The sequence below is a fragment of the Taudactylus pleione genome, unplaced genomic scaffold (assembly GCF_031769625.1).
Source record: "Taudactylus pleione unplaced genomic scaffold, aTauple2 ptg000199l, whole genome shotgun sequence".
NCBI lineage: Eukaryota > Metazoa > Chordata > Amphibia > Anura > Myobatrachidae > Taudactylus > Taudactylus pleione.
The window spans coordinates 10,950,152-10,963,746 of record NW_028284601.1 but is presented as its reverse complement, the minus strand read 5'-3'; the positions used below and the strand labels follow the sequence as shown (position 1 = coordinate 10,963,746).

The 13,595-nt window shown below is 40.7% G+C and overlaps 1 protein-coding gene across 1 annotated transcript in view; it reads right to left on the bottom strand.

The window, feature by feature from the left end:
- The window catches only part of LOC148518786 (cytochrome P450 2H2-like), a 46,525-nt gene extending 45,290 nt beyond the window's left edge, over positions 1-1,235 (bottom strand). The window contains exon 1 of the mRNA XM_088477143.1: positions 1,229-1,235. Coding sequence (XP_088333269.1) covers positions 1,229-1,235 — 7 coding nt within the window. The remainder of the gene's footprint in view (positions 1-1,228) is intronic.
- Between the last annotated feature and the right edge of the window lie 12,360 nt (positions 1,236-13,595).

The following is a 13,595-nucleotide window of genomic DNA, read 5'->3' as shown; positions in this document are numbered from 1 at the left end:
AGAATATCCAACAGGCTGAAAAGTACTGAAAGTCTCCAGTTAATTATTTAGGCTCTGGAAGAACAGTATGTGGGAGATCATGATTGTTTGTATTATTTCCAATATATATTCTCTTGTATCAAGATGATCATATTCCTAATTTACATAACTAGTAATGCAAAAGGTTGCCAGACATAAATGCAGCCTGCCGATTTTTGCCAAAGTCCTGTATCTCCCACAATATTGCACTCAAACTACAGGGCTTGTAGGTAGTGAAAACATTGATAATCTCTGCTGCCACTTAGCGTTCACAACATACGTGGTGAGCAACCGCAGGCTGTTGGGAGGCAGTGGTAGGTATTAAAACATATGTTTTTCTCACTGCTGTTGATTTCTCTGTGGTGATCCTCAGTCACAGTCGGCACAGGATGCAGACAGAAGTGTTTATCCACCGCCACTCTCCGTCAGTGGCTCAGACTGTGAGAAGCCCTGAGGAGTGTTAGCGGTGTTGACCGGTCAGCACTTTCAAGCTAGAGAACAAACAGGAAACAAGTCTCTATGCGTTTCTCCATCTCAAATGACTTTAGCAGCTTTCTCAGGAGACAGTCATCTCCATCATGCTAACAATTAATTTTATGTAAGAGAGTTGCTTTCAAACAGGTCCATTTGCAAAAAATATATGAAAACAAAATGTTGCTGAGAGGAGGTGCACTTTGTTGTGCATGTTTATTAATGACCCAATGTCACATCCCCTCCTGTTGTTTCTCTCATAGTTGATAATGTCATCCTTTCCCCATGCTCACTGGCTAGGGGTCATAATTGACTGTACTTCCCACACCTCAAATCTGTAGAAGTCAGTCAAGAATCTACAGCTTCAACTTTGCCTAAACTAACAGACATTATATCTCTTCAGTCTACCGAATTGCAATCTGAATGCTAGAATGGATGACCTAGGGCCTGATTCCGCAAAGACCAAAATTGCAAAGCTTGTACTGTATACACAGCATTTCTAATATTGTTTCATATGGGCTTGCCGGTGATTTTAAGTGACAAGCTTAGGTTTTGCACTCTGCTAGTTAAGTCTACTCTGTTCTGTGCAGATCTGTTTGACAATGCCCAGCTGTCTTTTACCATGTGACAGGTCAAAGGGTTGAATCCTCCATATTATCTTACTGCAGTATTATGTGTATGAGATGCTGACACAAGCTGTGTAGGTCTCCTGTACTCCACAAGGCTTATAACTTCTTACCTTGCATTGTTTATTTTCTTAGTTTATTTTGTTACCACAAGTACAGTGATCAACTCTGAAGAACCACACCTGTATTATATAGACAATCACTCCAGTCTATATTAATAAAAGTTGAAAGTTCCAGAAATCTCATTGTCTGTGGATTAACAGATGGACTTGGTTTAGCTACAGTATCTGAATAGTTATACACTGCTTATGTGAAATGAGGGTTAGAATAGTAAGAAGATATCCTTTCTGTGGGTCAAGCTTTACAGACTTATAGCCAGGCTGGTGTAATCTCTCACCCATTACAGATCCATGATCCGGTGATTATGTCCATACAGCTGGAACTTCCCACAAGTTTGCTCCTGGCTCATTGTCACGTGCAGTTGATCTCAGATCTAAGATTTGTTGTTACAGTCAGTATCACCACATAGAATTCAAGTAAGTGTGTGCAGCACAGAACATATCCTGATAATCACAGTCATACACCTGCAAACACCACATCATGGAAGACTGTAATTCTAATGTAGAAGCTGCAGAAAATGCAGATGATGAAACACCATTACAGCCCCAGCAGGCCCAAGATGGCACTAGAGCTATTCATACAGTTCAGCTATCTCAAAAGGCCAGGGATAAATACATCAGTGAGAGAGATGAATACCAAGAAAGACTAGAAAAAGCATGGGATAGAACTGAAACCGATATGCTTAAAGTGTCAAATGCAAGGAGTGTTCAGGAACAACTTCAAAATACTTTGGACCTATAGATTGCAGTCAGAGAAATATTCCACCTTTTTAACCAAAACAAATGTGGAAGAAAGCTTGAAGGAACGTGACATACAGAGAGACATTGATCAGGGACGTGACAGTCTTATATGTAATGCAATCACAGACGCTGAAACTAGATTAGACCGCTTGAGGAGAATTCAGCTCCAATGCTCTAGTTCATCCAGCCAATATTCAAAGAAATCAAGATCATTGCATTCCAACATGTCCATAATGAGCGCTGCTCCATCAAAGTGCATGCAGACACTTATGCTGCAAAAGCACGAGCCTCTAATTTAATAATGGAGATCGCATTAAAATTAGAAAAAGTGCATCTGGAAGCCAGTTTAGATGCTCTATGTCAGGAGAAAGAAGCAGCTGCTGCTGTGGCACAGGCTGAGGCCCTTGAAGCAGCCATAATCTGAGATAGCAGAGAGGATCTAAGTAGCCAAATTATGTCAGAAGACCCTGATAAACGCACCAGAGAATATGTACTAAGTCATACCAGTAAGCATAGCAGCTCACCCTGCTCTGACAATGAGGAACCAGTTGTAAATGCTGTACCTTTAAATATATAATCCGACAGGCACATTGGCAGTCTCTGTAGTCATTTACAAACCTTCTCACATGCAAATTTCCTTCATCTGGGTCAAATACCAAGTGTAGATCAGCCAAAGGATACACTATTTTGCTTTCAAGAACAAAAACCTTCTTAAGGGGCTTATCCATTAGCAGATGTATTTCTGATAGATGAAAGACAAACAATATCCCTTGAAAATTTCAGTGGCTATGCTGAACGATATCTGTCATGTACATGACAAATTTTGGCAAAAGACGAAAGATGAACGATATCGCATGACATCATTCAGGGAGTGGATTTGTTTTAATGATTATTTGAATATTCATTAAAGAAGGAATTTCCATTACAATTTTTTTAAGGGATGGGTAGTGCTCTCTGCAGCCCTCTAAATACCTGATTACCTATAATGTGACCATGTAATGTGCAAACTGACACTTGTTCCCAAAAGTAAAAATTTAAGTTTTGAAAATAAGTTCTTTAATAAAAAAATTTGATTTTTACACTGCTATTTTGTCTATTTTTATGTGGATCTTTAAAATAATGTTTTATTAATGGCAGGAATGATGACAAACCAAAACATATTTATTGTGGTAAACAATGTAATCATATATTTCTATCCTGACCAACCTGTGTATTATAAACCCAAGGTTCACCCCAACCCCCTCCCATAGGGGAGAAAAAAGAAAAGTGTTCTATAATTTCCCAATCCTAAACCTACCCTCCCAAAGGGTGGTGTGTACCCATAACTAAATATACCACATGTATACTATAACCAAAAACCCAAGACAATTGCTAAAATTTAACTGAACCCCTTCCATTAGTGGCTAAAAAGCAATACCCCTTTTCGACCTAAATGCCGGGTCTGATCCGGGTGGTCAAAAACTGTTCCGGCCAGATCAGACCCGGCGCTGATCCAGCATATTCCTGAGTCGGCACCGTTTACACCAGAGCCGGGTCTCTACAGACTGCTCTTCTGACATGAAAGTGGATGCTTGGAGATGACATCATCTCAAAGCGCAACTTAAGCAAGCCAATTGTCCAGCCTGTGGCACTATGCAGGTTTATTAGACCCTCATTGCGCCATTTACACTGCATGGTGGCACGGGAACAACCCGTGGCCAACCCTGCAGTTTACCCTTGATGGATCACCGGGTCCATGGACCTGGCTGGATCCATTACACCGCCACAAATCCTGGGTTGGTGAGCATCAACCCTGGATTTTTGATACAGTGTAAAAGGGTTATAAGTACTTACCTTGTTGCTAATCATGTCCATCGTAGTTCTGCCATTGTAGTTAACATAGGGGTCCAAGTACAGACACCTATGTTAATTCAACGATGCCCTTCTCAAGTTGTGATCCAGATAGCCAAATCTTGTAGAATTGCCTCTAAAAACCAACTTGATTAGCACAACACAATTTTCCAATACTAAACATATTAACAATAACAAAAAAATTAACCAATATATAAAAAAACGCAACTACTGTTTATTTGATTTAAATGTTTTTTACTTCTGATGAAGTATGGATGGGATTCATCCCTTGTTTCCAGGCCAATGAGTGCCGGACTACTCAAACAGAAAAAAAATCAGGCACATAACAATGTTGTGAAATACAGTCAAATCCTTTGAAAAAAATACTGACGTCAACAGGGTAAAGGGAATAAAAAAACTCCAAAACAGAGTACTTTGAGCACAATAAGTAACTAGATGACACATCATTTGGGCAGCAAGTTTGATGAAGTCCATTTGCCCAAGTCATGGCAACATGAACAAACTCACGGTCGTTCTTGAAAAAACCCAAAGACAAAAGGACTGACCAATTAAAAAAACACTTTAAAAACTAATATAAAAAAAATACTAATTACAAAATTAATCGTCAGCCTGGAGGGTAGCTTGTGCACTCATCGATGATGAGTGCACACTACTCATCGATATACTGGGATAGGGAGATGGTGGCGCTGGGCTATGCGAAGCAGCATATGTGAGGGGATGTGACGGAGGAGGAATTGGATGTGTTGGATATGCCAGTCTATAAGATGGGATGGGGAGATTGCCAGAGGCCGATGGGGTAGGCAGAGGTCTAATGTATGACCCTACATCCGTATGCTATTTCAATATTTCTTGGTGCGCAAGGATAATAGTGTGATAAATTATCCTCTTGAAATGGATTTGCTGACTCGGATTCATCTTATCCATTTTGTGGCTGATATTGTTACCAAAAGATTGATTTGCACTCGGGGGATTCATCAAAACCTCCTCTGCATGTTTTATAAATTGGGCAGTCCTTGACAGTCCAGAGGATGGAGTCTTTATAGCTGGCCTTCGTCTCTACCTCCCGGGAGGATTTGCAGAGGAAGATGCTGACTCGGCCGGCCTTTCCACATCCGACTCCAAAACCTCTGTGGGCTCGCTGGAGGAAGGTTCAGGATGAACGTCGATAATTTCAACCTTGAAAAAAAAAATTATAATAATTAATATACATTTACTAAAACAATAATACTTACCATTAAGTGATCTGGAAACAAAGGAAGCCCTGGGAAAGGTAAAAATTCTGACACACAATCAATTAACAATTTTTTTAAGGTAAGCAATAGACTTTACCTAATCCAAATAGTATAACATTTAAATAGCTTACCTCATCCTAAGTCTCCAACTCTTCTTTGAGGTACTCCTCCTCCTCCTCATCGCTTGGCTCCAGTGAGCACCGCGACTGTGTCTTTGGGTCTTGATCAAGAACAAATAGGAGCAGGTCATAATACCACAGCTTGGGCTTCTGGACTTCATCAGCACCTACTCCCGAACATTGTGCTTCTTTGTACTTATTGTGCGGCTTTAAGAACACGGTTCTGAAGTTCTGAATTTTCGCCTTTACCCAGTCAATGTCAGCATCTTTTTCTCGGCCTCAGCTGTAGATTACAAGCTTATTAAATGTCTAATTCTTTTTATCTCTATTTGAGTAGTCCTTGCTGGATAACTTCCACAGGCACTCATTGGCCTGGTACAATTCGATGAATCCCATCCAAAATCGGCATGCATTGGATCTTGACATCTGCAAAATATTATATATAAAAAAAATAATAATAGACATTTGCAAATAGTAGCGCCCCCTTTGCTGTGCTCCCATTTGTGCCCCTTTTCATACCTTTATTCCTCCTTCACATCCCCTTTAGTGCCCCTTCAGTTCCCCTTGTATGCCCCTTCACATCCCCTTAAGTGCCCCTTCAGTTCCTCTTATATGCCCCTTCACATCCCCCTTTAATGCCCCTGTAGTGCCCTCCTGGTAGAGCCCCTGTAGAGACCCCATATTACCCCCTTTAAAGCCCCTGTAGTGTCCCCTTTATTTCCTCTGTAGTGCCCCTTTAGAGGCCCCATAGTGCCCCCATAGTGCCCCCTGGTATAGCCCCTATAGTGCCCCCTTTAGAGCTCTAATAGTGCCTCCTGGTAGAGCCCCTGCAGTGCCCCCTTTAGAGCCCCCATTGTGCCCGCTGGTAGAGCCCCTGTAGTGCCCCCTTTATAGACCCTGTAGTGCCCCTTTAGAGCCCCCATAGTGCCCCCATTGTGCCCCCTGGTAGAGCCCCTTTAGAGCCCCAATTGTGCTCCCTGGTAGAGCCCCTGTAATGCCCCCTTTATAGCCCCTGTAGTACCCCCTTTAGAACCCCCATAGTGCTCCATTTTTAGCCCCAGTAGTGCCCCTTTAGAGCCCCCATAGTGCCCCCATAGTATCCCCATAGTGCCCCCTGGTAGAGCTCCTTTAGAGCCCCCAAAGTGCCCCCTTTAGAGCCCCCATAGTGCCCCCTTTAGAGCCCCCATAGTGCCCCTTGGTAGAGCCCCTGTAGTGCCCCCTTTATAGCCCCTGTAGTGGCCCCTTTATAGCCCTCATAGTACCACCTTTAGAGCCCCCATAGTGCCCCCATAGTGTCCCTGGTAGAGCCACCACAGTGCCCCCTGGCAGAGCCCCATTACTCACTACATACATCTAAAAACTAAAATACATAAAAAAAACCCCACACACCTCCTTTGACTGCCGCACTAGTTACTCCACCCACCACACTACAAACAAGCCTGCTACTCCCCCTAGAAGCAAGCCTGCTGCCCCCCCCCACACTATAAACAAGCCCAATGCCCCCCCTACCCACTGTAAACAAGCCCGCTACCTCCCCCTAGAAGCAAGCCCGCTGCCCCCCCACACTATAAACAAGCCCACTGCCCCCCACCCACTATAAGAAAATCAAGTGTAATTTCCTCCATTCTCTTTTCAAAGTTCATTATTTTCAAAGTTCATTTGGAACTTAGCAAAAACAAGAAATAATCCAAGTTTTGCCGTTAACTCCCAAACTACTGCCAGTCCAGGTTATCCAAAAGTGAAAGAACTATGAAAAGGAACTACAACTCCAAAATACCTATTTGAGTAAGACAGAAGTGAAAACACTTGCGACTTTTATGACGGGTAAAAAAGTAGAGGTTCCAGATAGACAATGCCCTCTGCACAAGAAACCACACATTCTTAAGAAATGTCATACCGGTACTTTCAGATAGAACCCTTTTAAAAGAGAAAAAGAATTTACTCAAAAACTTTGGAATCTGTGTCCGATGTTGTACTTCTACAAATCACCTCCCTAGAGACTGTAAATCTGCAATTAAATGTTTGGAATGTGACAATGAGAAGCATGTAACTGCTTTACACCCAGACACCTTTAACCCAAATTCTGCCAATGGCATTGGCCTGTGTCAAAGGATGGTGGGGAGAAGGAGGGTGAAAAGATGGAAACTTTAGTAACATCTACATGTACTGAGGTCTGCAAAGAAGGTGATAGCAGTCGATCCTGTTCAAGAATATACCTGGTCAAGGTTTATCTCAAAGGACATTCAGAAACTTCCATCAGAATATATGCCATTTTGGATAATCAAAGTAATAGATATTTAGCTGAGTCAGAGTTCTTTGACCTATTTAACATAGAGGAGACCCCCACTCCATACACACTAAACATGTGTTCCAGGATGAAAGATACATTAGGAAGAAGTGCAAGTGGATACATAATAGAGACTGTGGATGGAAGCCTAAAACTTCCTCTTCCTACACTTATAGAGTTTGATCCATTGTAAAACAACAGGAGTGAGATCCCTACCACTTACATTGCACGTAACCACCCCTACTTGAGAGGTATTTCTGACTACATTCCACCATTGGATAATGCTGCAAAAATTTGTATTCTGCTTGGCAGAAATATACTGAGGGTACACAATGTTTGTGAACAATGCAAGGGCCCTCACAAAGCATGCTATGCCCAAAGACTCGACTTAGGATGGTTAATAGTGCGTGAAGTTTGCATTAACAAGATGCACAAACCAGACAATGTCAATGGCTTCAAAACAAACGTGTTGAAAAATGTTTGTGTATCCCTATTTGAACCATGTCCTAATCACTTCTTTATAAAAAAGAGTCTCACCAAAACAGTTCAACAAGGACAAGTGAATCATACTGACAGAGAACTTACTACATGTGAGAAAGGTGGTCAAGCTCTTGGTGATGCTGTATTTCAGACAACGAAGGATGACAATAATATTGCACCCCCACAAGGAATTTCTAAAAATTATGGATAAAGAATTCTTTAAAGATGAATCAAATAGTTGGGTTGGTTTTTCAATTAGCCGTATGACATTCTAGCATATTTTTTTAAGATTATATTATTATATATATTTATACTTGAAACATCAGCACAGAGGCTTAGATTATTAATTATATGTGAGCCTGATAAATAGTAATTATTTCTGCCATACGCAGGACATACTCATCGATTAACAGTATGAAGTATCTTCTCACATCATTATTATATTTTATTCTTAAATTAACTATTTTAATAATATCATATTAAAAGTGAAGTTTTAACTACAGCCATATATACTGTTTAAGCCTTCCATAAACAGAACATCAGGTGTGCTTCTCCAATGAGTAATCGATCCGAAACAGGTATTCTTAAGAATGAGTATATTTTATTAATTAATTAAATAATCTTACTGAGAGAATAAGTGCATCTCTCAGGGTCAGTGCACAAGAAACCAAGATGGACACAAGTCCCAAATCTTTTATACACTTGTCTTTCATTAGCAGAATCATTGCACATTATCACGCCCCACTTACAAAGTTCTTTCCTTCTAAGGCATACAAGCATTGGATGACTTTTGGCATAAATTGATAAGACATTCATAAAAGATTGAGACAGTAGTTTATTCTTGCTCTAATTTAATGAAATACTCCCCATCCTTGAATTACAATAGCCATGGCCTACGTGCAATTTACAACATCCTCGTCTGAGGGGCGAACTTCTATATTTGGTAAATAAGTCAGACAGTGCGCAAAAGGAAGGTCTTAATGTGTTCCTTTTACTCCCTAACTTTGCAGAAAAACAAGTTAGGTAATGTCTTTCTTAAAGTAACCATGATATTCAAGTCGTGCTTCAGCATCATGGCTGACAAATGGTTCTAGCATTAAATGATATATATGTGAGTTCTTATATGAATATGATATAAGATTATATGAATATATGTGTATATGAGTATACGAACACATATGGCGTGTACATATAAGTCAATATAAGTAATAAACCAGTATATTTTGAATTATATGATCTTTTCCTGTACTAGATGTTGTCCTACTAAATTGTACTTCTACAATACATTTTGCTAGTGATCGGAATTAATACAATGAGGAGCATCATTTGGACCTAATTATTATGATATGCAAATATGAATGGCATGTTTGTTTCCTGTTAAAGTGTGCCCACTATAAGAGTCTTTTTTTTCCCTCTTTCTTTGGATTGTTTTGCATTCCCAAAAATAAGGAGCAAGGTCTTGCAAGATTCAAGGGTCATGCAGATCAAGCTCCTCCACTTGAAAAGAGTGAAGAATGTTGGTATCTCCCAATCTTCAGAGTGTACCATCCATGAAAGCCAGGTCAGATAAGGGTGGTATTTGACTCAAATGCTACATTTCAAGGTTCTTCATTGAAAAATGTACTCCTCGCTGGATCAGATCTTACAAACAACCTCCTGGGAGTGTTAATTTGCTTTAGGAAAGAATAGGTCACTATACCAGCAGATATCAAACAGATGTTTTACTACTTTGTTCTTAGAGAAGACAATAGAAACTATTTAAGGTTCCTGTGGTATCATAACAATGATGTGCATGATGAAATCATTGTATACAGAATGAAAGTGCATGTGTTTGGTAATAGTCCTTCACCTGCAGTGGCTACCTACAGACATAGAAGAACAGCTCAAGAAGGAGAAATGGAATATGGAACTGATACAAAGCAATTCATTGAAAGTGACTGTTATGTGGATGATGGACTTAAATATCTGCCTACTGAAGATGAAGCTATACATCTACTCAAAAGAGCTCAAGCGATGTTAAATGTTGCTAATTTGAGACTTCACAAGATACTGTAGTTTTCGAACAGTACCTGAGTTATGAAGGCATTCAACTCTGAAGATTATGCAAAGGATTTAAAGAATTTAGTTCTAGGCATTGATGCTCCTCTAATTCAGTGCAGTCTAGGAATAAGTTTAGATATAAAGACAGACACCTTCACATTCAAAGTTTAAATGGAAGAAAGACCATACACCTGAAGAGGTATCCTGTCAACAGTCTCTATGACCCACCTGGCTTTGTAGCTCCAGTAATAATACAAGAGAAGTCTTTGCTAAGGGAGCTTTCAGCAAATTCACAAGACTTGGACGCACCACTACATTTAGGAAGGAAACAAGAGTGGGAGATTTTGAGAGATTCCTTATTTTCCCTAGACCAAATCCAAGTTCCACATTGCTACACCTCTATGTAACTTATTGTAGCAAAACACAAGGAGATTTGTATTTCCTCAGATGCTTTAATGAAGGCCATAGCTGCAGTCACTTATCTAACGGTGACAGATCCTAACGGAGCTTGCCAGGTTGTATTCATTCTAGGCAAAGCTAAGTTGGCACCACAACCTCAACACATTATTCCGAGACTCATACTGTGTGGGGCTGTACTAGCAGCAATGCTTATATTAGCAGAATTAGACTTCAAGCCGGGTGCAGTTAAATTCTACACTGATTGTAAGATAGTTTTAGGTTACATATATATATAGCAAGCAGAATCAGTGTCACTCTCTGGTTTTCATAAATGAAAAGGAATAGCCAGAAGCCAATCACTGGGTCAAAGTTTCAAGTTTAATGGAAAACTCGTCATCACGACATACAAAAAAGTGTAATGAAACATACCTTATATACCCTTAATGTCTCACCCGGTGTGCCTGATTGCCCGCAGCTCTGCTTCCGGCTCCCGCTCTGTCCACGTCACATGACGATGACGTCATCAGGGCCATCGCAGCATCACCCGGGCAACCATACCATGCTACTCACAACAATACAACATGAAAACTTTACACTGACAAACAACATACAAATTTAAAAACATGGTTGAGACACAATAGAGCAGAATTTCTGCATAACGGTATATCAGAGAGAGAATTTTTAGGCTGAGATGCATGTTCCCCAATTGTAACATAGTATTGAGCAATACGTACAGGCAAATGCAAATATCTACATGTGATTATTTCAATATAAAGCACTGCAGTATTACAGCAACATCATTGAAAAAGTTATCAATAAATAAACCTAAAGCGTGCTGCAAAATATATGATACCTGACATATAGAGTAGTTGAAGACCTACAACATATCGAGAACCTATAGGCTAACCGCCTCGCCACGACAGGCACACAATAAAGAAAATAATTAGAAGAAAGCTGAAAAGGACAATGTTTTTTTATCGTTAAATTAATCTCATTACTGGCTACATTATAGGTATTAACAAAAATCGTATTATTTTGTGTTTTCTGCTTAAGTGATCTTCGGAGACTCTCATCTCTAGTAATGGTCTGTTAACACATACGATAAAAAAACATTGGCCCATTATAATGACCAATCATAGTTTAAAATGTCTGAAAGAGTCCAAGGTTATGCAAAGTTACCGCAGAGGTCCTAATTTGAGAGACCGTTTGGTAAAAAATTATGTCACAGGATTTACCACCCCTATCATGGAGAATTTCCCTTCTAAAAACCTGGAAGTTATAAATGTCTAAGTTGCATAACCTGCCATTATATGGAAATCGGGAATTACATATCGCATCCCTATTCAGGACGCAAGATTCAGATTAAACATGTATTTACCTGCACTAGCTCTTTTGTAATTTACGTCATCAAGTGCCAATGTGGCTTAGACTATATTGGCGAGCCCATATGCCAATTTCATGAGAGAATTGCCCATAATCGATCTGCCATCCAATTGGCCCTTAATGGAAGAGAATCAGACCAACCTGTGGCATGCCACTTCAAAGAATTTAAACACTCTTGCCACTTTGTCCTACAAAGTGGAGGACGACATTCCAGCATCACCTAGAGGAGGCGATAGAGAGACAACACTCCTCAAATTAGAAGCAAGATGGATACATAAATTGAACAGTGTGGCCCCATATTGCCTTAATAAAAATGTATATTTGTCGTGCTTTTTGTAGCACATTTATAATATACCATATATACTCGAGTATAAGTCGATCTGAATATAAGCCGATGTACCTACTTTTACCACAAAAAATTGGGAAAACTTATTGACTCGAGTATAAGCCTAGGGTGGGAAATGGCAGCAGCTGGTAGTGCCCCCAGTAGTAATTCTCCCTGGTTGTGCCCCCAGTAGTAATCCCTCCTGGTAGTGCCCCCTGTAGTAATCCCCCCTGGTAGTTCCCCCTGTAGTAATCCCCCCTGGTAGTTCCCCCAGTGGTAATAACCCCTTTTAGTGCCCCCTGTAGTAATCCCCCCTGGTAGTACACCCAGTGGTAATCCCCCCTTTTGGTGCCCCCTGTAGTAATTCCCCCTGGTAGTTCCCCCTGTAGTAATCCCCCCCTGGTAGTGCCCCCTGTAGTAATCACCCCCTTTTAGTGCCCCCTGTAGTAATCCCCCCTGGTAGTTCCCCCAGTGGTAATCCCCCCCTTTTGGTGCCCCCTGCAGTAATCCCCCCCTGGTAGTTCTCCCAGTGGTAATAACCCGTTTTAGTACCCCCTGTAGTAATCGCCCCCTGGTAGTGCCCCCTGTAGTAATCCCCCCTGGTAGTGCTCCCTGCAGTCCCCCCCCCTTTAGAGAGAGACGTAATAAGAATAATAAAAAAAATCACTTACCTGAAACTCCCGCTCCTGGTCCCGCCGCTAACAGCTCCTCCGGCCGCTTTGTATGGGAGAGACGTCATTACTCATGACATCTCTCCCATTACCCACTGCAGGAGCCGGAAGATGGCTCCCGCAGTGGGAGCAGCAGCAGCCGCTGAGAGTCTGACAGACTCTCAGCGGCTGCTGATTACAGCAAACACGCAGCTGCCGACTCCGGTGTTTGTGCTGTGTAGCGCTGACCAAACTCCGTCCAGTCAGCGCTACACTTCACTCGAGTATAAGCCGACGGGGTACTTTTTCAGCACAAAAAATGTGCTGAAAAAGTCGGCTTATACTCGAGTATATACGGTAGTGTTTGGTTGTCCCTCTATGAGCAAGGGCACATTTTGAGTGCCAGAGTGGGTTCTTTGTTCCAGTTTACATTCAGTTATTTCCATATATTTGTACTTTTTCAGCTTCTTTATCATTATTTTAGATATTTGTACTTTTTTCAGTTTCTCATTCTCATTTATTCATTTACATTTCTATATATATTTACATTTCTATATATCTTTATTTATTCATTTAAATTTCTTTGTTCATTCATTTATAGTTCAAATATTTCTTTGTCATTTATTTTCTTTTATTTGTATTTCATGAGTCTTCTCATCTCTCCATTCTTGTATTTCATGAGTCTTCTCATCTCTCCATTCTTATTCTTACAGCTTAACTTCTCCCCTGTTCTTTCCTCAATTAGATGGGATTACAATCAGTGGAATCTGAGTTTCTTGGCTAGGAAGGATCAACCTGGTAAAGATGAACACTAATCCCAAATTACTCTATCTCCTTCAGGCTTTACCGATACT